We start from the raw sequence: 24,482 nt of genomic DNA, 5'->3' as shown, positions 1-24,482 counted from the left end.
CCAGGTGAGCAACATTAGCAAAGCTACATGTGAGCTACATGCTAACATTTAATTTTAACAGTATATGTTGGCAACAGTAACATAGCTATGTGAGCTTCATGTTGACATTGCATTTTAACATCATGCCAGGTTAGCAACATTAGCATAGCTATGTGAGCAACACTTCAACATTATTCTCAGTTTGCAACACTAGCATAGTTATGTGAGCTACATGCTAACTTAAAATTCTAATGCCATGTTAGGTTAGCAACACTAGCATATGTCAGCTAAATGCTAACATTTAATTTGAACATGTTGATAGCCACAATAGCATTGCTATGTGAGCAACATGTTAATTATACATTTTTAACATCATGCCAGGTTAGCAACACTAGCATAGCTATGTGAGCTTCATGTTGACATTGCATTTTAACATTATGCCAGGTTAGCAACATCAGCATAGCTATAGTGAGCGACATGCTCACATTACATTTTAGCATTATGCCAGGTTAGCAACATTAGCATAGCTATGTGAAAAACATAACATTACACTTTAACATTATTCTCGGTTTGCAACACTAGCATAGTTATGTGAGTTACATGCTAACTTTATATTTTAACGCCATGCTACGTTAGCAACACTAGCATAGCTATGTGAGCTACATGCTAACTTTTAATTTTAACATGTTTATAGCAACAATGGCATAGCTACGTGAGCTACATGTTCATATATTTGTAACATCATGCCAGGTTAGCAACACTAGCAGAGCTACGTGAGCTACATGCTAACTTTATATTTTGACATCATTTAAGTTAGCAACACTAGCATACTAGCACACTAGCAGAAGCAAAATTACAACTATAATTAAACACATCTTAAAAAATCCCTATTTAATCATTAATAAAAGCTGTAAGGATTATTGTTCACCTTTAGATATTACATCAAACTATACATCGACTTTTATGATGGATTAGAAAAAAAGAAGACAAACTTGTAGTCCTGCACGTTCTCTTGACAGGAAGTTGACAATTGTTTTGCACCGGTGTGTTTTATTTTGAAAGCGTTTGTGGAAGTTGCAATGCATGATGGGAGACTAGTAGCGAGTCTCAATGAACGCAGTTTAGCTCTCATACGCTTCAAAAAGCAATGTCTGTAAGTAAACAATTTGTCTAAAAGTCAGAGTGACAAAGGTTGTGTAACCATTATGTGTCTTTTGTGACAAGGTTGTGTAACTTTTGTGCTCGATTAGAGATCGATTTTGTGGCGAGTTGACTGCTCTGCCCTGTTAGTGTGTGTACAATGTGAGTTTGTCGCCATCTAGTGGTGATGTTGGGTTCAGCAACCAGCCCGTTGGTCACAGATTCAGTTGCAACGCCATCCATCACCTGATACTGCATCCATTTTCTACCGCTTGTTTATTGTTTGGATCACCATTAGCTGACGCCAACGCGACTGCTAGTCTTCCCGGGGTCCATATAGGAGCATACAAAATAAAAATACAAAGAATATATACAATACCAAGCATTATACAAAGGAAAAATACAACTGTGTCATGAATATGTGTGTTAGTTGATTTTAAAAACTGTTTGTAAAAGTAATCTGGTGATTGATCTAACACAGGGGTGTCAAACTTGTTGTCATTGAGGGCCACACTGCAGTCATGGCTGCCATTAGAGGGCTGCTTGTAACAGTAAATAATTAATTAATTTGCCTGTGAATTGGATTATTTTACTTTTTTTTTTGCGTACAGTGTAAAAAAAATCTGTTAAAAATACTACTATTTTTACAGAAAAAAATTGCAGCTTAGTTGCCAGACTTTTACTGTAAAATATATGGTTATTTTTTTTAACAATAGAAAAAATAAAATTAATTTTATTTTGGTACCTCAGCTGCCAGTTTCTTACCATAATAAAATGTGGTACCGTTATTCCATTTACAGTAATACACCGTAAAAACATCAACCGTGGATTTTACAGTAAAAAAAAAAAAAAAAAAAAAAAAAAATGACAGCTGAGTCGACAAAATTTTACTGTAAAAAACCCCAAAACATTGTTGTTGTTGTTTTCAACTCACAGTACATGCTGTAAAAACCACCGTAAATGTTACAGTAAAATCTATTGGTCATTCTCATAGTGTACAATTTTTTTTTTTAGTTTTGGAGTTATGTTTATATAACTTTCTTTTTTTTTTTTTTTTTTTTTTTTTTTAATTGACATCCAGCATCAGACATTCATATCCATTACATCATATTCACATAAATCATATATCTATTGTCTGCCCTAAATGTCAAAATATTTTAGTTTACATCCCACCCATACCACCCACCCCAAAAAAGAAAGAAACAACAAAAAAAACAAAGTAATATCTACAAACAAATAAACATAATTTTTTTTTAAATATATAAAAATATAAATAAATATTACATTAATAATAATAATCAGAAATAAAATAAAATATAAACAGATACATATATATATATATATATATATATATATATATATATATATATATATATATATATATATACATACACACACATACACATATATATACATATATATATACATACATACATATACACTTTTTTTTCTTTCTTTGCAGTACAATCACTAATTCGAAAAATTAAAGTCAGGTTTATGGGGCGTGACATAGTTGACCCAATTTTCCCAGTATGAAGAAAATGTATCCAATTTATAATTAATAAAGGCAGTTATCTTCTCCATTGTATATATGTCCATTGTTGTTTCCATTCATTGATTCAAAGTTGGGCTCTCTTGGGATATCCATTTCCTAGTAATGGTCTTTTTACAAGCCACCAGTAGGATATTCATTAAAGCTCTACTGAAATGTGATTTTCTGATTTAAACGGGGATAGCAGGTCCATTCTATGTGTCATACTTGATCATTTCGCGATATTGCCATATTTTTGCTGAAAGGATTTAGTAGAGAACATCGACGATAAAGTTCGCAACTTTTGGTCGCTGATAAAAAAAGCCTTGCCTGTACCGGAAGTAGCAGACGAGTAGCGTGACGTCACAGGTTGTGGAGCTCCTCACATCTGCACATTGTTTACAATCATGGCCACCAGCAGCGAGAGCGATTCGGACCGAGAAAGCGACGATTTCCCCATTAATTTGAGCGAAGATGAAAGATTTGTGGATGAGGAAAGTGAGAGTGAAGGACTAGAGGGCAGATAGGGAAGATGCTGTGAGAGGCGGGTGGGACCTGATATTCAGCTGGGAATGACTAAAACAGTAAATAAACACAAGACATATATATACTCTATTAGCCACAACACAACCAGGCTTATATTTAATATGCCACAAATTAATCCCGCATAACAAACACCTCCCCCCTCCCGTCCATGTAAGCCGCCAATACAACTCAAACACCTGCACAACACACTCAATCCCACAGCCCAAAGTACCGTTCACCTCCCCAAAGTTCATACAGCACATATATTTCCCCAAAGTCCCCAAAGTTACGTACGTGACGTGCACATAGCGGCACGCACGTACGGGCAAGCGATCAAATGTTTGGAAGCCGCAGCTGCATGCGTACTCACGGTACCGCGTCTGCGTATCCAAATCCAACTCAGAGTCCTCCTGGTAAGAGTCTCTGTTGTCCCAGTTCTCCACAGGCCAATGGTAAAGCTTGTCTGTCATCTTTTGGGAATGTAAACAATGAAACACCGGCTGTATTATCCGGCAAAACAGTCAGGGGGGGGCATTCTACGGCGGGGGTGCGTTATCCAGCACAACACCTGCCGCAAAACACCGCTTCCCACCTACAGCTTTCTTCTTTGCTGTCTCCATTGTTCATTGAACAAATTGCAAAAGATTCACCAACACAGATGTCCAGAATACTGTGGAATTTTGCAATGAAAACAGACGACTTAATAGCTGGCCACCTTGCTGTCCCAAAATGTCCGCTACAATCCGTGACGTCACGCGCCGACGTCATCATACCGAGACGTTTTCAGCAGGATATTTTGCGCGAAATTTAAAATTGTATTGGCATGTGTTGCAATGTTAAGATTCCATCATTGATATATAAACTATCAGTAGTGGGTTTCAGTAGGCCTTTAAGTGTTTATCTTTCTTTAGCCAATCCTGAGGTACATGTCCAAAAAACAAAGTTTTACTTTCGAGGGGTATTTCACGCGTACAATTTGATGGATAACTTGCTTCGAAATCATAAGTTAAGCAGATATTTAAGTATTTATTTGAATTTTTAATTTAAAAAAATTGTTTTTCCCGTCAAAATGAAAAAAACCAACCTAATACCTTTAGTAAGAAAATAAGAAAGTAAAGACAGAAAATATAAGGTACTTTATTGACAAATTATTTCCAGGCTTTTGTGGGCCATGTAAAATGACGTGGCGGGCCAGATCTGGCCCGCGGGCCTTGAGTTTGACACCTGTGATCTAACATGATAGTTCTAAAGAACATAAGGAGACTACAATGCATATTTTGTTCAACAGACAACCAGGACATGCGTGAATGTATAAATGAAATATTAGTGCGCAAAGAACGTTTAAGTACCAGTCTAGCCGCTCTGTTCTGAACAAGTTGCAGTTTGTTCAGGTCAGACTTAGTCGTAGCGGACCATATTATTGGACAGTAATGAAAATGACAGAAAACCAAGGACTGTGTGACTTGACCCATTGTTGAGGATGTCAAGTAGGTGGAGCACTTCCAGACCATGGCTAAACCTCTTCCCATTTTCATTCAAATACCATCAATATGATGGGACCATGACAGTTGACTGTCTAATAGCACACCAAGCAGTTTTGCTTTTTTAACCTGCTCAATAGGTGTATCTGACATTGAAATATGAAGCTGAGTGTCATCAACAAGCCTATGCCTGGATCCAAAAAGAATCCTTTTTGTTTTGTCAATATTCACAACAAGTTTACTATCATTTACCCAGCGTGACACTCTCTCCAGGTCCTGATTGAAGTTATTTTCTAGGTCATTTAAGGTAGAGGCCAGTGACGTGCGGTGAGGTTCATGACTGGTGAGGCACTGACTTCATCACAGTCAGATTTACAAACATATGAACCCTAAAGAGTATCTTATTCACCATTTGATTGGCAGCAGTTAACGGGTTATGTTTAAAAGCTCATACCAGCATTCTTCCCTGCTTGGCGCTCAGCATCAAGGGTTGGAATTGGGGGTTAAATCACCAACAATTATTCCCGGGCGCGGCGCCGCTGCTGCCCACTGCTCCCCTCACCTCCCAGGGGGTGATCAAGGGGATGGGTCAAATGCAGAGGATAAATTTCACCACACCTAGTGTGTGTGTGACAATCATTGGTACTTTAACTCATTGGCGTTGTTAGGCCTATTTTAGGGGGGCTCAAGCCCCCCTAAAATATTCTTAAACCCCCCTAAATAATTTGTTGTTTTTTTGTTGTTGTTTTTACAAATAAATGCCGACATATTCATTATAAAGTGGCCCAAATATGAGTTTAAATAAATAATCATATAACCTGTTATTATTCACTCAGTTTCCCCTCACTTCGTAGCGTAAGGTAGAGAGCCTCTTTCGTGCGTTGGTATCCAATCCATTCCACTTGTTCATATAGAAAATGCCCACATCACTCAAATTCCAGCCCGCATTTTCTCTGCGATCTTGCTTGCGGTCCTGCAGGTGTACGAAGCACATTGTAAATAATTTATTTTTTAAGTTTTGTGTTTCTTGTAGAATCTATATAAAGTAATATACATTAGCCTATTGTTAAAATAATGAAAAAAACATCATTAAATATATTTGTTTTATTGTATTGTTACATTAATAGCTGTTTTATTATTATAGGATGGCTTGTTAAACATTTAATAGGATTTTCAGAGGGAGGAAAAACCAAGACATTTAATATAAAATGTAAAATGAATAAATACATAAAAAGAAAAAGAAAATATATGGTTAAAAGCCATCGTCCCAGGGAGCATTTCATTTCGTCCCATGCATTTAAAAAAAAAAATAATAATAACAATGAATAATTTCTAAGTCTTTGTTAGCCGTTTGTGAAGTTTTGTGCTCGTGCGTAACATTCGCTCGCATCCTGTGCATCTCCTGGGGGCAAAGCCCCCCCTGTCCTTAAAAGCTAGTGATGCCCCTGCTTTAACTTACCTTTACACATACAAACTGTAGCACACAAAAAAGCACATTTAATAAAAAAAACGTTATTATGGTCTTACCTTTACTTATAAGTGCGGGAACAGTGGTGTTTGTGTTGGAGGAGTTGTGAATGAATGAAATATGAAATCCGTGCTGCAGTCTGCAGGTGTACCTAATGTTGTGTCCTTGCAGTCGTTCACGGCTCCTCCGGCGCGAGCAATGTTGTTTTTGCACTTTTTGGCTTCTTGTTAAGTGACTTTTTTTGGGTGGATTCATTCTTGCATGTGGAGGGTTTGGGTGTGGGCTTTGGTTGGTGTGGCGCTCTCGTCGGGGGGTGCAGTCTGCGGCGAAGGTGCCTTAACCAGCACCAGGAGGCGGGGTTACGCGAGCCTCAGCCAGTGCGTCTTCGCAGCAGTTTTATGATCGCTCAGCACAAGAAATACGTTACACACATACAGTTGTTGACAAAATACACTGTACATTATATACCTCAGCTAACTAAACTATGGAAATGTATAATATAATTCATGTAGCAATACGGTCTCACTGCACAGCAGGCCAGCAGTTAGCCGAGTCATTGCGCAATCCATGTTGCGGCACTGAGTGACGTGCCTCGACTGGCTGCTGTTCACCGCACCGTCTCTTCTCAGTATTTGAACGGCAAATGTGAAAATTCAGCGATTTTGAATAAAAATAATCTAAAACTGGTGAAGTTAAATGGAAAATAACTTTATAGTATAATCACTGGATACATATAACAATTTAATTTTTTTTTTTTCTTTTTACATTTTTTTTCTTTCCATGATGGCAGGTGAGTCCCCGCCTCACCTGCCTCTAGTGACCGCACGTCACTGGTAGAGGCAGTACTGTATAGAGTTGTGTCATCTGCATACGTAACCATATTGGTGTTTGTTGTAACACAGGGAAGATCATTAGTAAAAATAATAAAGAGTAAAGGACCTAAGCAGCTTCCTTGCAGTAATTGTACTTGCGTTTAGATTAAAACACACTCTCTGTGATCTTCCTGATAGATAGCTCAACATCCAAGAAAGTGACATACTATTAAAACCGTATTTTCTCAGTTTGGAGATCATTGTGTCGTGATCTACGACATGGAATGCCGCACTAAAGTCAATCAGGACAGTACCAACCATCTTCTTGTCCCTGTCGGGGACGCGGAGGTGGATGAAGCAGGGCCAACACAGACTGACAACATTGTTTATGCAAATAATAAGCCACAGTATTTGAGTTTGAATACTAATTAATGCATGATGTCAATCATCAATATATTCTTTGTTTTTCTGCTTGTTACTGCAGTTTCACTCGGGATCTCCGTGAGGCCTAAAAGTGTGATCCTCCTGAAAGCCGACGGGAAGTAAACACGTAGTGGGAAGTATGCGAACGACACAACGGTTGTGGGCCTCATCCGTGACAACAACGACATGGACTACTGGGAGGAGGTGAAACATCTGGTTGACTGGTGCAGAACCAACAACCTGGTCCTGAATGTCGACAAGACCAAGGAGATCATCAGTGGACTTCAGGAGGCACCAGTCCAGCCACACTCCACTCTACATCAACGGCACAGCAGTGGAGATCGTGAGCAGCACCGAGTTCCCTGGGGGTGCAGATAACTGACAATATGACCTGGTCGCCACACACCCGGAGCTCTCAGCACATTCTACAGAGGCACTATAGAGAGCCTGCTGACCAAATGCATCTCTGTCTGGAATGGAGCCTGCAATGCCTCAGACTGGAAGTCTCTGCAGAGAGTGGTGAGGACGGCGGAAAAGATCATCAGGACTCCTCTTCCTCCTATCCAGGAAATTGCAAAAAGCCGCTGCCGGACCAGGGCTCTGAAAATCTGCAGAGACTCCTCCCACCCCCACCAAGGACTGTTTTCACTGCTGGACTCTAGAAAGAGGTTCCGCAGCCTTCGTAGCAGAACCTCCAGGTTCTGTAACAGCCTCTTCCCTCAGGCCATAAGACTCTTGAACGTATCATTATCTCTCTCAGTCGTCCTCAGACGAGCTTCCATCGGAGTCTCCTATCATTCACGGTTCTCCATACACCAGGCCATCTACGTAGAGCTTTCAGCTCCCGCATCTTTCTTCAGGATGTCCACGTACGTTAGCGCGGGACGTCCTCGCGATCGATGCCCGTGCGCTGGTTCCCATAGGACCAGCCTGCTGGCCGGGAGCTCCCGATGTCTGCGGCAGTGGCCGGCCAGCCTCATCCTCCTAGCTGTTACCTTCTTGCTGAGCCTCGGCAGTTGCCCGTACAGGTCCTTGTTGGTGATGTGGATGTTCTGGATAATAATCCCCTCAATTCCCCCCCAAAAACGGATTAACTCGCTGGAATATAAACGATATATAACATACATCCATAAACGTGGATGCATATGCAAAAGTGCAATATATTTATCTGTACGGTAATCTATTTATTTATATCTGCACCTTATTGCTCTTTTATCCTGCACTACAACGAGCTAATGCAACAAAATGTTGTTCTTATCTGTACTGTAAAGTTCAAATTTGAATGACAATAATAGTCAAGTCTAACCTTGAGGGTGCATGGGAGTTTGCCCAACCAGTCTACATGTGCTTTGTGGACTTGGAGAAGGCATTCGACCGTGTCCCTCGGGAAGTCCTGTGGGGAGTGCTCAGAGAATATGGGGTTTCGGACTGTCTGATTGTGGCGGTCCACTCCCTGTATGATCAGTGTCAGAGCTTGGTTCGCATTGCCGGCAGTAAGTCGGACACGTTTCCAGTGAGGGTTGGACTCCGCCAAGGCTGCCCTTTGTCACCGATTCTGTTCATAACTTTTATGGACAGAATTTCTAGGCGCAGTCAAGGCGTTGAGGGGATCCGGTTTGGTGGCTGCAGGATTAGGTCTCTGCTTTTTGCAGATGATGTGGTCCTGATGGCTTCATCTGGCCAGGATCTTCAGCTCTCACTGGATCGGTTCGCAGCTGAGTGTGAAGCGACTGGGATGAGAATCAGCACCTCCAAGTCCGAGTCCATGGTTCTCGCCCGGAAAAGGGTGGAGTGCCATCTCCGGGTTGGGGAGGAGATCTTGCCCCAAGTGGAGGAGTTCAAGTACCTCGGAGTCTTGTTCACGAGTGAGGGAAGAGTGGATCGTGAGATCGACAGGCGGATCGGTGCGGCGTCTTCAGTAATGCGGACGCTGTATCGATCCGTTGTGGTGAAGAAGGAGCTGAGCCGGAAGGCAAAGCTCTCAATTTACCGGTCGATCTACGTTCCCATCCTCACCTATGGTCATGAGCTTTGGGTTATGACCGAAAGGACAAGATCACGGGTACAAGCGGCCGAAATGAGTTTCCTCCGCCGGGTGGCGGAGCTCTCCCTTAGAGATAGAGTGAGAAGCTCTGTCATCCGGGGGGAGCTCAAAGTAAAGCCGCTGCTCCTCCACATCGAGAGGAGCCAGATGAGGTGGTTCGAGCATCTAGTCAGGATGCCACCCGAGCGCCTCCCTAGGGAGGTGTTTAGGGCACGTCCGACTGGTAGGAGGCCACGAGGAAGACCCAGGACACGTTGGGAAGACTATGTCTCCCGGCTGGCCTGGGAACGCCTCGGGATCCCCCGGGAGGAGCTGGACGAAGTGGCTGGGGAGAGGGAAGTCTGGGCTTCCCTGCTTAGGCTGCTACCCCCGCGACCCGACCTCGGATAAGCGGAAGAAGATGGATGGATGGATGGATGGAAGTCTAAGTCTTAAATTCTGCTTTTGGACCCTTTTGAAATATGAAGAATATTTCTATAAATTATCATCCATAGTTTAAATGAATGATCCCGGATTATCGGAGTACTATAAATACTACTTGGGCCATATTTGACAATGAAATATACGAGAAAATAATTCCTCTTCCATTTAAGTGTTTTGAAAAATCTGCCGACCAACCAAAAAAACTATCCCTTTTCACTAAAGAAGGGTTCGGTGAATGCACATATGGAACTGGTGGGGTTCGGTACCTCCAACAAGGTTAAGAACCACTGCGAGTAGCCTGCCTCGAATTCTCACGTACCGGTATTGAAAGTAAACAGGTTTTTAAAAGGAAAGTAATATTTTATCTGAGTCTGTAAATTAGTTTGCTTGTTGATGATTTTTGTTTGGTTTTGTATTGTGTAGCTATATTTATATGGTAATTATTATTCTGTGACTGTAAATTGTTTGCTTTTTGATGCTTTTACTTGTTTCTGTATTGTGTAGTTATAATTATATGCTTTTACTTGTAATTGTATTGAGTTTGTGGACCCCAGGAAGACTAGTGGGTTGTTGTGGCAACCAGCTAATGGGGATCCTTAATAAAAATCTAATCAAAAATCAGTGCCTCCTCATCCAACATGTCGCCCTCTGCTGACCAGGACTGTAACTACTACAAACTGACGCCTCATTAGGAAAGCAGTGTGACGTGAAACGTGCCTTATTGGCTCGTTAGAGTGTTTTGCGCAACAATGAACCGCCAAGTCGCAGTTAAACCGACACCAAAGCGACATTTATCATTCCATCTTTGGCCTAGTTTAACATTCACGTGTAATGCCGCTTACACGCTACAGTAAATAGCAATAATGGGAGCGTTTAAATGACATCATTCACGTGATTAAATACAGCTTCCGTTTTTTCAGTGGGGGAAAACAACGCAATGACCTTATTTGGCAGGGGGGACGATTATTTACTGCGCTCTGATTGGCTGCCTGGGGTTCACGGCGCCAGGCCAAACTAATCAATCAATCAATCAATCAATATCAGCTCATCGTTTGACGAGCAAAGCTTTGCTTGTCGCCCCAGCGCGCCTTAATTGCTTGTTTGCCGACATTTATTGGTTTAGTGACGACCTGATGGACGGAGAAGGCGAGTTAGGCCAGCCCGACTTCGGTAAGCCTCCTTTTCCGGTAATTGTTGTTGACTTAATATCGTCGTCCTCTCATTGGCTAGCCAACTTTCTGCGTGACTTTAATACACTTTTTGAGTAAGACTTTTTCAAAGTTTATAATCCGTTCCCTGTCTCCAACCCCAAATGAGACCTTTTTTAAGAAGCCCAGGACTCTAATTAACTCCAATGACCTTGTTGGGCGCAGGGGACATGTTGGCTAGCTTTAGCCGCAGCTAGCTAGCCTCGCTCTGCTAATTAATTAGCACACCTGGGACACTAATTAATGAAGTCACCTTGCCGCAATTAGTTGACTTTTGTCCTCACGTGTGGTTATTTAGCTGCTTTGTTGTGTGCTTAATGGTAATACTTGTTGATAAAACTTAATGTAATCATTTTAAGAGAAGTTTTAGATGACCCCAAAAGGGACAAGCGGTAGGAAATGGATGGATGGATGGACATTTTGTTGTGGGAGGCAAAAAAAACTGTCAGACCGGTAAGGGGGGACAATTTATTTTTATATTTATCCCCTATTTTATTTTCTATTTTTTGGAGGGGTGTGTAGAAATTTTTTAGAAAAAGTTTATTTTGCCCTTTTTTTTTTCTAAATAAAATATAATATAGGACTCACCGGTATATTAGCTGCACCCACTAAATTTTAGAAGAAACATTTTTTTCCCCATATATAAGCCGCAGTGAAATGAGTTATTTACACAGAAATGTTTAGTAAAATGTTTATTATACTTTTTTTTTAATGTCCATTTTTTTGGAGGGGGGTGTAGAATTTTTTAGAAAAAGTTTATTTTGCCCTTTAAAAAAAAACAAAAAAAACATAATATAGGACTCACCGGTAAATTAGCTGCACCCACTAAATTTTAGAATAAAATATTAACTTTTTCCATATATAAGCCGCAGTGAAATGAGTTATTTACACAGAAATGTTTAGTAAAATGTTTATTATACATTTTTTTAATGTCACTTTTTTTTTGGAGGGGGGTGTAGAAATTTTTTAGAAAAAGTTTATTTTGCCCTTTAAAAAAAAAAAAAAAAAAAAACATAATATAGGATTCACCGGTATATTAGCTGCACCTACTAAATTGTAGAATAAAATATTTATTTTTTCTATATATAAGCCGCAGTGAAATTAGTTATTTACACAGAAATGTTTAGTAAAATGTTTATTATAAATTTTTTTAATGTCACTTTTTTTTTTTGGAGGGGGGTGTAGAATTTTTTTAGAAAGTTTATTTTGTCCTTTTTTTATTTTTAAATAAAATATATTATAATATAGGACTCACTGGTATATTAGCTGCACCCACTAAATTTTTTAGAAGAAAAAGTTTTTTTCCCCCATATATAAGCCGCAGTGAAATTAGTTATTTACACAGAAATGTTTAGTAAAATTTTTATTATACATTTTTTTAATGTCACTTTTTTTTTGGAGGGGGGTGTAGAAATTTTTTAGAAAAAGTTTATTTTGCCCTTTTTTTTTTTTTTTAAATAAAATATATTATAATATAGGACTCGATATATTAGCTGCACCCACTACATTTTAGAAGAAAACATTTTTTTTCTCCATATATAAGCGGCAGTGAAATGAGTTATTTACACAGAAATGTTTAGTAAAATGTTTATTATAAACATTTTTAATGTCACTTTTTTTTGGAGGGGGGTGTAGAATTTTTTTAGAAAAAGTTTATTTTGCCCTTTTTTTTTTTCTAAATAAAATATATTATAATATAGGACTCACCGGTATATTAGCTGCACCCACTAAATTTTAGAAGAAACATTTTTTCTCCATATATAAGCCGCAGTGAAATGAGTTATTTACACAGAAATGTTTAGTAAAATGTTTATTATACATTTTTTTAATATCACAATTTTTTTGGAGGGGGGTGTAGAAATTTTTTAGAAAAAGTTAATTTTCCCCTTTTTTTTCCCCTAAATAAAATATATTATAATATAGGACCCACCGGTATATTAGCTGCACCCACTAAATTTTAGAAGAAACATTTTTTTCCCCATATATAAGCCGCAGTGAAATTAGTTATTTACACAGAAATGTTTAGTAAAATGTTTATTATACTTTTTTTTTAATGTCCATTTTTTTTGGAGGGGGGTGTAGAATTTTTTAGAAAAAGTTTATTTTGCCCTTTAAAAAAAAAAAAAAAAAAAACATAATATAGGACTCACCGGTAAATTAGCTGCACCCACTAAATTTTAGAATAAAATATAAACTTTTTCCATATATAAGCCGCAGTGAAATGAGTTATTTACACAGAAATGTTTAGTAAAATGTTTATTATACATTTTTTTAATGTCACTTTTTTTTTGGAGGGGGGTGTAGAAATTTTTTAGAAAAAGTTTATTTTGCCCTTTTAAAAAAAAAACAAAAAAAAAACATAATATAGGATTCACCGGTATATTAGCTGCACCTACTAAATTGTAGAATAAAATATTTATTTTTTCTATATATAAGCCGCAGTGAAATTAGTTATTTACACAGAAATGTTTAGTAAAATGTTTATTATAAAAATTTTTAATGTCACTTTTTTTTTTGGAGGGGGGTGTAGAATTTTTTTAGAAAAAGTGTATATGTCCTTTTTTTATTTTTAAATAAAATATATTATAATATAGGACTCACCGGTATATTAGCTGCACCCACTAAATTTTAGAAGAAAACATTTTTTTTCCATATATAAGCCGCAGTGAAATGAGTTATTTACACAGAAATGTTTAGTAAAATGTTTATTATACATTTTTTTAATGTAATTTTTTTTTTGGAGGGGGGTGTAGAAAAAAAGTGTTTCTTTTGCAATTTAAAAAAATATTTTATTAAAGTGTGCTAAAAACTACAAAGCAAAACAAATATGTCAATAAATTAGTGCTATTTTTCATATCCGATTAATCCCAGTAAATTAGTTGTTTGCGTAATTTAAATTAAGGTCAATATTTTGACCCAAATGCAAATTTACCATCAGATTGTCGTAGACAAACTTTTTTTCCATTGTTTTACTTGAAAGTACGAAAGTTCTTTATATTTGATATGGTAATACTTAATGATAAAATTTAATATAATCATTTTAAGAGAAGTTTTAGATGACATTTTGTTGTGGGAGGCAAAAAAAAATGTGCAAAAAAACTGTCGAACCGGTAAGAGGGGACAGAGGGTTATATTATTTTTATTTTTACTATACATTTAAATATTTTTGGAGGGGGCTGTAGGAAAAAAAAGAAAAAAAAAGAAGAGCACTGCAGCACCAGCAGTGAACGAACTCGTCCAAAAGATGGCGCCATAGCACAAACCATAAAACCTTTTCAGTGTATTTGCTTTTTTTTTTTTTTTAAATCTATGATAGATAGATAGATAGTACTTTATTGATTCCTTCAGGAGAGTTCCCTCAGGAAAATTAAAATGCCAGCAGCCGTGTACAGAATTGAGATTGAATTTAAAAAAAGTAAATAATGGGGATATGAATGGAAACAAAATAGAAAAATATTACAATGGAATAAAAATAAAAAGCAACAATGAGAATAAAAATATAACAGTAAAATAAGAATATAACAAGAGAAACTAAGCAGTAGTGACCATGTTATGAAAAAGTATTGCACTGTAATTGTTTTGCATCCCCTGTCATCCTAGTACTACACCCCCGCCCTCCTCCCCAGAGAGGAGTTGTACAGTCTAATGGCGTGTGGGACAAAGGAGTTTTTTAGTCTATTAGTCCTGCACTTGGGATGAAGCAGTCTAGAACTGTACAGGCTCCTCTGGCTACTGACAACGGTATGCAGAGGGTGACTGGCATCATCCAGGATGCTCACTAGTTTTTCCACAGTCCTCTTCTCTGCCACCGTCACCAGTGAGTCCAGTTTTATTCCGATCGTAGAACCGGCCCGCCTGATCAGTTTCTCCAATCTGGAGCTGTCCTTCTTAGATGTACTGCCCCCCCAGCACACTACGATGTAGTACAGAACACTGGCAACCACAGACTGGTAGTACATCCACAAGAGTTTTTTACAGACGTTGAAGGAGTGCAGCCTCCTCATGAATGAGCCGCACCGTTTTATAAGTCGCAGTGTACAAAGTGTAGGAAAAGAGTAGGAGCTTATAGTCCGGAATTGACTGGACATATTTCCCTAAGGATATATTTCTCCTTTTTTGTTAAGAATTGTACATTTGTGTGGTAGCAAGGTATGGTTTGCTATCTGTGTTGGCCCTGCGATGAGGTGGCGACTTGTCCAGGGTGTACTCCGCCTTCCGCCCGAATGCAGCTGCAGCGACCCCGAAAGGGACAAGCGGTAGGAAATGGATGGATGGATAATTGTAGCTGTTTCTAATCCAATTAATCAATCGATTATCCGCCAGTCAACATCTAAATGTCCTCCAGTAAGCACACAATTTCCTCTATTTTAGTCAAGTCATTTACAAAATAGCCAGGCTATAGGCTACTAGGAGTGAGCAGCTACACAACAGCTAAGCACACAATAGCACACAAGCTAGACATACCCAGTCATCATTGGTTTGTCAACATAAACAAGTATCAAACAATTATAGTTGCATATTACTTACACATACAAAGTCTCCAAGGCATACTAGAAAGTATCCAGTAGCAAACGTGTCCGCATCATTCCACCTGAGCTTAATTAGTTATTGTGGCTATTCGGTGTCACCAAAAACAATTGCCACTCCACTTTAACTTAAAGACAGCATAAGTCCATATCAGATGGTTGATACTAAGTAGGTTAGTGTTTTTTTCATGCCTACCATTGTTGTTTAGCATCAGGTGTGCAAGCTAACCTCTACTTCTGTGACTTTTTTAACAAGACAGATTGCAATTTGGAGAAGAATGTTCCCACGTGTTTTTATTTATTTATTTATATACAGGCTGTCCAAGCCTCCTCTGTGAGGAGCTGGAAACCCAGGACAGTCGGGAGAGGAGCAGTGGAGAAGGAGAAGAGGACGTGACGGCGCAAGGAGAGGAGAAAGACCAGGGGAGAGGACCGCAAGACGACCAGGAGAGGGTGAGGCCCAAAGGCAGCGAGGCGGAGGACGCCAAGATGGCCGACAAAAGCTACCCAGTGCGCAGTAAGCCAGAGGGCCAAGAAAAGAGGAGCCCTGAGGACAACAGCGAACAGCAGCAGCAGAAGAGGAGTGGAAGGCCAAGAGGGAAGAGGCCAAGTGAGCGAATGAAGAAGAGGGTCCACAAGGACGAGGGCAAGAAACCGGAAGCGGTGCCGCTGAGTCCGGAGGAGAGCTCGGGTCTGACGGAGCCGCCCGTGGGACTGATGAGCACATGTGACCTCAGCGAGCACCTCTACCTGGGCTGTGGTGGCTCGGGCCTGTACTGCCACCCGGTCCAAGTCCCCTTGCTGTACTCTTCCCAGAACTCGGTCCCCATACAACCTGCGCCGTCCCCCCAGCACGGGACCAAGAGGCCCCCCAGTCCCTTTTTGACACACACCGTGTCTCAGCAGGGTCTGGAACCACTGGAGGTGACCATCTTGTCTGTCCTCATCACATGATGTCATATATTCACCTGTGTCCGTGCCGCCACACTCATGTGCAAGATGGGGGGTCCAAAGTCTGGCCCATTTGTGGCCCGCAGTTCATTTTTTAACGGCCCGCGGCACATTCTTAAAAATACTATTACAAAAAAACAAAGTGGAATAAAAGAGCAAACAGGTGAAATGTAACGAGAAAAAGTTGCAATCTCGACTCTAATAACACAAATCTGACATGCAGGCATCTTTTTCTTTAAAACTGCCATTGCTAAAAAAATTATAATGAATCAAAATCAATGTTAGGAATTATTGACATATTCAAGACTCCATTTACTTCACATTAAATATTGCACCTTAAAATATTTTTTAGGGAAAATATTTTGTCAGTTTTCTTTAGCAAAAAAGGCATAAAACAAACAAATTAGAAAAATAAAATAAACACTTACTGACAGATATCTGAAGTTGATCTAGAGACATATAAAGGAAAAATACAAAAAATATTTGACTTATTTTAAAAACTTTTTTGAGTAGGGCCCTTTTGGACCCCTAATAATTTTAGTGTCTTTTTTTTGGAAGGGGGGTTTGAACTGTCATTGTTCAAAAAATTATAATGAATCAAAATCAATGTTATGAATTATTGACATATTTAAAGCTCCAATTACTACACATCAAATATGGAGTATTCGACAGATCTGAAGTTGATCTCGAGATTTAAATGTTAAAAATAATAATATATATATGTTTAACACTTATGAGTGGGACCCTTTTCAGATCTCCGTGTTTTTTTTTAAACGGCCTTGACTAAAAAATAAATAATGAATTAAAATCAATATGATAAATTATTGACATATTCAATGCCCCAATTACTTCACATTAAATATTCCACCTTGAAATATTTTTAAGGAAAATACTTTGTGAGTTTTCTTTAGCAATAAAAATTTACTTCACATTAAATTAATAACACATTAAATTAATAACACATTAAATTAATAAAAATTTACTTCACATTAAATATTCCACCTTGAAATATTTTTAAGGAAAATATTTTGTGAGTTTTCTTTAGCAAAAAAGGCATAACACAAACAAGTTTAAAAAAAGAAAATAAACACTGACAGAGATATTTTGAAGTTGATGTAGAGACATATAAAGGAAAAATACAAAAAATGTTTGATGTATTTTTAAAACTTTTTTGAGTGGGGCCCTTTTTAACCACAAAGAATTTTAGTGTCTTTTTTTGGAGGGGGGAGGGGTTTAAACTGTCATTGTTCAAAACATTCTAATGAATCAAAATCAATGTTATGAATTATTGACATATTCAAGGCTCCATTTACTTCACATTAAATATTCAACCTTGAAATATTTTTAGAGAAAATATTTTTTCAGTTTTCTTTAGCAAAAAAAAAAGGCATAAAACAAGTTTTAAAAAAAATGAAATAAACACACACTGACAGAGATATCTGAAGTTGATCCAGAGACATGTAAAGGAAAAATACTAAAAATATTTGATGTATTTTTAAAACTTTTTTGAGTGGGGCCCTTTTGGACCCCTAAGAATTTTAGTGTCTTTTTGGGGGGGGGGGGGTTAAACTGTCATTGTTCAAAAAATTATAATGAATCCAAATCAATGTTATGAATTATTGACCTATTTAAAGTTCCAATTACTTCACGTCAAATATGGAGTAATCAACAGATCTGAAGTTGATCTCGAGATTTAAGTGTTAAAAAGAATTATGTATACATGTGTGCATGTATGTGTTTAACACTTATGAGTGTGACTCTTTTCAGATCTCCGTGTTTTTTTTTTTTTGTGTGTTTTTTTGAACGGCCTTCACAAAAAAAAAAAAATATTGAATCAAAATCAATGTTATGAATTATTGACATATTCAAGGCCCCAATTACTTCACATTAAATATCCCACCTTGAAATATTTTTTAGGGAAAATATTTTGTGAGTTTTCTTTAGCAAAAAAAAAAAAGGCATAAAACAAGTCAAAAAAAAAAGAAAATGAAATAAACACTTACTGACAGAGATATCTGAAGTCGATCTAGAGACATATAAAGAAAAAATAGTAAGTGGGGCCCTTTTGGACCCCTAAGAATTTTAGTGTCTTTTTTTTGGAGGGGGGGTTTAAACTGTCATTGTTCGAAAAATTATAATGAATCAAATCAATGTTATGAATTATTGACCTATTTAAAGCTCTAATTACTTCACATAAAATATGGAGTAATCGACAGATCTGAAGTTGATCTCGAGATTTAAGTGTTAAAGAATAATATATGTATGTGTGTAACACTTATGAGTGGGACCCTTTTCAGATCTCCATGTTTTTTTTTGTTTTTTTTTAATGGCCTTCACTAAAAAAACATATATATTGAATCAAAATCAATGTTATGAATTATTGACATATTCAAGGCCCCAATTACTTCACATTAAATATTCAACTTGAAATATTTTTTAGGGAAAATATTTTGTGAGTTTTCTTTAGCAATAAAAAGGCATAAAACAAGTTTTAAAAAAAATTAATGAAATAAACGCTTACTGACAGAGATATCTGAAGTTGATCAAGAGACATATAAAGGAAAAATACTAAAACATATTTGACTTCCATTTAAAACTTTTTTGAGTGGGGCCCTTTTGGACCACTAAGAATTTTGAGTGTGTTTTTTTTGGGAAGGGGGTGTGGGGGGCTGTCATTGTTCAAAAAATTATAATGAATCAAAATCAATGTTATGAATTATTGACCTATCTAAGGCTCCAATTACTTCACATCAAATATTCCACTTTGAAATATGTTTTGGGGACAATGTTGCATTTTTTTGTGTTTTTGCCATATTAAAGACAATGTTTTCACATTCTAGTAAAAAAAATTCTAATCGACAGATCTAAAGTTGATCTAGCGATTTAAGTGTTAAAAATAATAATAATAATAATAATAATAATATATATATGTTTAACACTTATGATGGGACCCTTTTCGGATCCCCAGGATTTTTTAATTTATTTTTTTTAAACTGCCGTTGCTAAAATAAAATAAAATAGCAAAGTGAGCTAGCATGCTAACAGTATCATGCAAACAACAGCGCACTAACAGTTAGCATTAGTGAAATAGCAAAATATATGACACTGGGTTGTACATATCTAGGTGAGGTATACCTATTAAAAAAATAGCATGCTAATGTTACCATGCTAAAACTGTAGCATGTGTCAAGTACCAAAACATATTACTCTGCGACGTATACCTGAACAATTTTTGAAAGAAGTTAGCATGATAACGTTAGCATACATTAAGTACCAAAATCAATAAAGTACTATCTATCCATCAAAATATAACCCTGGTGTATACCTATGAAACTAGCTAAAAAAGCTAGCCTACTAATGTTAGCATGCTAACAGGTAGCATTCGTCAAGTAACAAAATCTTAAATGCTAAATTTGAAGAAAAAAAAAAATGACCATGCTAATATTAGAATGCTAAAAAAAAAATAGCTACAGGCCGCACTTTGAACGCTATAATGAATCAAAATCAATGTTATGAATTGCTGACCTATTTAAGGCTCCAATTACTTTGCATCAAATAGTGCATTTTTTGTGTTTGCCATATTAAAAAAATAAAATAATCTTGGACAAAAAGGGCAAAAAACAAACAAAATAAATACATGACAAAAACATTAAATTGACGGCTAGATCTAAGTTGATATAGAGACTTAAGTGGAGAAAGTGAAAAAACAAAAACTTTAACTTATTTAAAAAAAAAATTATAACTTGGGGCCCTTTTGGATCCCCAAGATTTTTTGTTAACTGCTAAAAAATAAAAAAAATAAAAAGTGAATTAAAATCAATGTTGTTATGAATTGATTACGGTAGTTTTTATTTAGAATTTTTTTTTTTGCCATAAAAACAGGGTTGTCTTTATATCAATTTACTGTGAGTTGAATAATAATGAAAAAAAAACAGATATGACTTATTTAGAAATTTTTTATGACTGAGAACCTTCCGGGACCTAGGCACAAAATTTGAGGCGAGCCCTGAAGGTTGAAAAAAAAAAAATTGTATATACTGTATTGGTTTTGAAAAATATCAAACTGGCCCCACGCATGCTTGAATTTTTCAGTGTGTGGCCCTAAGTGTGAAAAGTTTGGACCCCCCTGCTTTATGATTATGATCATAGATTGTCCCCTTGATGCAATAATCAATATTTGTATGTGATGACCTCAGATGGAGATCACCCAGGTTTACTCCACCCGCCGCTCCATACGTTACAGCGCCCGAGGACGAGGACGCACCATCGGCCGCGCCCTCAGCCGCGCCCTCAGCTTCCCCCTGCTGCCCGCCATAGACGGCGTGGACGGCCGCCTTTTGCCGCCGGCGGCCAAGAAGAAGACGCGGACACTCTACAACACCAGTGAGTCATATTTTTTCTCATATGACTTTTTCTTTATTTTACTTTACATTAAACCTCTAAAGGCTTAGTGGCCACATGCGTGGACAGCACCTTTTAGCTCTTATTTCCAAAATTGTGTACACTACTGAATTGGGTTCTTATGGCCTCTTATGTGGACACTTATACTGCCATCTGGTGGTGTCAGAAGAGTATAACCTACAATTTTAATTTGGAAAAAAAAAAGTGTAAAAATAAGAATTAGCATGTCACTAAACATGAAGTACACGTTTGTGTACTTATGGACTAAGTACATCATATCAAAAGATGATTCTTAGCTTTTATTCTAATTAGGGTCCAATAAGCCCAAATAGCAAAGAGAAATAAAAAAAGCATGTAAACAAACCGCTAGGGCCTTAAGAGGTTAAGTAGATTTTTTTAATTTAAAAAAACATTTATTGAAATTTTATTTTTTTTATTTTTTATTAAAATGTTTAATATTAATCTAAGCCGCAGATATATACGTTGTGAAATTAGGTATTTCCAAGGAATTTTTTTTTTTAATGTTTACTTAAAATGGTGTCTGTAAAACGGCTGATCAAACAAAACAGAAGTCCTCGTCATGGACCCGCTAGCTGCGGAAGCTAGCTCTCCAATCAGCTAAACAGACTCAATAACTCCACGGTGACATTTTGGTGAGTTTACGAAACAATACAAAAAGAAAGCCATTGTAAGTTAATAATACTAACACAGACACTTGTAAACGTGTTCGGATATTAGCTAATTCTAACGAGGCTAGCTCGGTTACATTGCGATAGCACATACAAATTTGCATGAAAACACTCCTACAGTTATCACACATGGGACGGTTTAGTAAGTAAGAATTGTTTTAGTTATATTGTAAAACTTACAAATTTTGCCAATATCCGATATTCCGATATTGTCCAACTCTTAATTACAGATTCCGATATCAACTGATACGGATATATACAGTCGTGGAATTAACACATTATTATGCCTAATTTTGTTGTGATGCCCCGCTGGATGCATTAAACAATGTAACAAGGTTTTCCAAAATAAGAGAACAACTTCAACTCAAGTTATGGAAAAAAGTGCCAACATGGAACTGCCATATTTATTATTGAAGTCACAAAGTGCATTTTTTTTTAACATGCCTCAAAAAACCAGCTTGGAATTTGGGACATGCTCTCCCTGAGATAATCCTGATACCCACTACAACTATGGGAAATACTATACTTTGACTTTCACAAAGTGCATAATTCTTTATTATTTTTAAACGTGCCTCAAAACAGCTACAAAAAAAATGAAGGCACACAGTTTCAGTCCAGAGTATACTAGTCATAAAGTAAACAATAACATAGTCCTCCTTTAGTGCAAGACTGCCTGGTATACTGTATTACAGCAAATTATAAACTGGGCTCAATCTTCCCAGCTCTAACGTATTTGTATGAGTAACACAAATGTGCTGCAAGCGAGTGGTGAGTGCTTGAAGTGGCCTAGCAGTCAGTCAGAGCTTCTGAAATGCTGCGTTGAGACAGGGCAGCTCAGTTCACTGCAAAGTGTGCGCCATGCAGGGCAGACGAGCCACACCAAACTCCACCGTAGCTTTTGCCATATTGCGTGGGCTTTCGCCTTGGGGTGGTTTTTGTTGTATTTTTGTTTTTTCTCGGCGGAGTCTTTAAGCGACAACTGTGTGGTACTACTTTTTTTCGGTGTTTGCTTTTCATCCATCTTCCGCTTGTATTCATCGTGTATCTCCTTATGATTCTTGAAGAGGTGGGAGATCTAATTGCTCGTATTAAAGGAAGACGTCTTGGTTCCTCCTCGCATTACTAACTTTTTGCAGTCATTGCAAATTGCCAGTTTTTTTATCTGTCAGACATGCTTTAAAATAATCTCAAACCATGGTGTCATTAGTCAGTCATCGAGCGAGCTCGCTTGTTAGCCACGGCTACAGCACCGGCAACAACACACTCTTGTTTTTGTTATGCTGCGGTCGCGGCGGTTTGATGAGGTCATCAAGCGTCGCCAGTAAACCTCTCATGCTGCAGTCGTCAACTCCTGTGTTGTGTGTGTGGAGAGGGGAGGGGCTGCTGACTGGGTTTATATCCGTGTTTTACCGGATATATACCTCTCCGTACAATGGGGTTTTAAAAAGTCATTAACTTTACTTTTTGAAACCGATACCGATAATTCCCGATATCACATTTTAAAGCATTTATTGGCCGATAATATCGGACATCTCTACTTACAAACGTTGCTTGGAGTGACGAATGAAGAATCCATACAAGTAGAAACGCTATGGACGTTTAGAAGACGGATGTGCACTTCTACGTCCGGGTGAAAGCTTTAATCGGCAGGAAACACAGTAGACCTTCTGGATTTTTTTTTAATTCTTATAGTCAGACCTGTGTGTTTATTTCCGTACCTGACGGTTTCGGCTACAACTGTGGCCTTCCTCAGAGGTTGTCACGTGATGACGTGTCCGGTCAGCTGATTTAAAACAGTTTTTGGCGCTGTCTCCCTGCTTGTAGTAGCAGTCCAACCTCTTCAGGACTGTGTCCCAGCTGTTGGAAAGTTGGTACTCTCCCTTCGTGCCGTTCGGAAGCGCGCCGCCCAGACTGGGAACTGAAGACTGTGCCAAAAACTGTTTAAATCAGCTGACCAGACACGTCACAGGAACCTCTGAGGAAGGCCACAGTTGTAGCCGAAACCGTCAGGTACGGAAATAAACTCTATAAGAATAATTATTTAAAGACCTGATGAACCTAATTGGACTACTGTAGACGTTCACCCAGCAGAACCTGCAGTGAGCAAACTCGTCCAAAAGATGGCGCCATAGCACAAACTATAACGCACTTTTTCAGTGTCTTTGCTTGTGTTTAACCTCTTAAGGCCCAAGCTGTTTGTTTACATGCTTTTTTTTATTTCTCTTTGCTATTTGGGCTTATTGGACCCTAATTACAATAAAAACTAAGAATCATCTTTTGATATGATGTACTTAGTCCATAAGTAACAAACGTGTACTTCATGTTTAGTGACATGCTAATTCTTATTTTTACACTTTTTTTTTCCAAATTCCATTGTATGTTATACTCTTCTGACACCACCAGATGGCAGTATAAGTGTCCACATAAGCGGTCATAAGACACCAGTTCAGTAGTGTAAACAATTTTGGAAATAAGATCTAAAAGGTGCTGTCCACGCATGTGGCCACTAAGGCCTTTAGAGGTTTTAATTAGAGATGTCCGATAATGGCTTTTTTGCCGATATTCGATATTCCGATATTGTCCAACTCTTAATTACCGATTCCAATATCAACCGATACCGATATTTACAGTCATGGAATTAACACATTATTATGCCTAATTTTGTTGTGATGCTCCGCTGGATGCATTAAACAATGTAACAAGATTTTCCAAAATAAATCAACTCAAGTTATGGAAAAATGCCATATTTATTATTGAAGTCACAAAGTGCATTTTTTTTTTTTAACATGCCTCAAAACAGCAGCTTGGAATTTGGGACATGCTCTCCCTGAGAGAGCATGAGGAGGTTGAGGTGGGCGGGGTTGGGGGTTAGCGGGGGGGT

At 37.8% G+C, this 24,482-nt stretch overlaps 1 protein-coding gene across 3 annotated transcripts in view; it reads left to right on the top strand.

The window, feature by feature from the left end:
* Positions 1–10,830: 10,830 nt before the first annotated feature.
* nobox (NOBOX oogenesis homeobox) overlaps positions 10,831–24,482 on the top strand; it is a 32,239-nt gene continuing 18,587 nt past the window's right edge. Inside the window, exons 1-3 of one of the 3 annotated variants that reach the window (XM_061931139.1) lie at positions 10,831–10,996; positions 15,877–16,484; positions 20,708–20,894. In XM_061931139.1, the coding sequence (XP_061787123.1) occupies positions 10,960–10,996; positions 15,877–16,484; positions 20,708–20,894 (832 nt within the window). In that variant the 5' untranslated portion in view covers positions 10,831–10,959. Of the gene's footprint in view, positions 11,014–11,311; positions 11,488–15,876; positions 16,485–20,707; positions 20,895–24,482 lie in introns of those variants that run through there. The other 2 variants (XM_061931140.1, XM_061931138.1) reach the window with 2 other exon arrangements.

This window comes from Nerophis lumbriciformis, linkage group LG37 (assembly GCF_033978685.3).
Source record: "Nerophis lumbriciformis linkage group LG37, RoL_Nlum_v2.1, whole genome shotgun sequence".
NCBI classification, from domain to species: Eukaryota; Metazoa; Chordata; class Actinopteri; order Syngnathiformes; family Syngnathidae; genus Nerophis; species Nerophis lumbriciformis.
The sequence above is the reverse complement of the archived record's forward strand: the minus strand, read 5'-3'. Positions and strand labels throughout refer to the sequence as shown.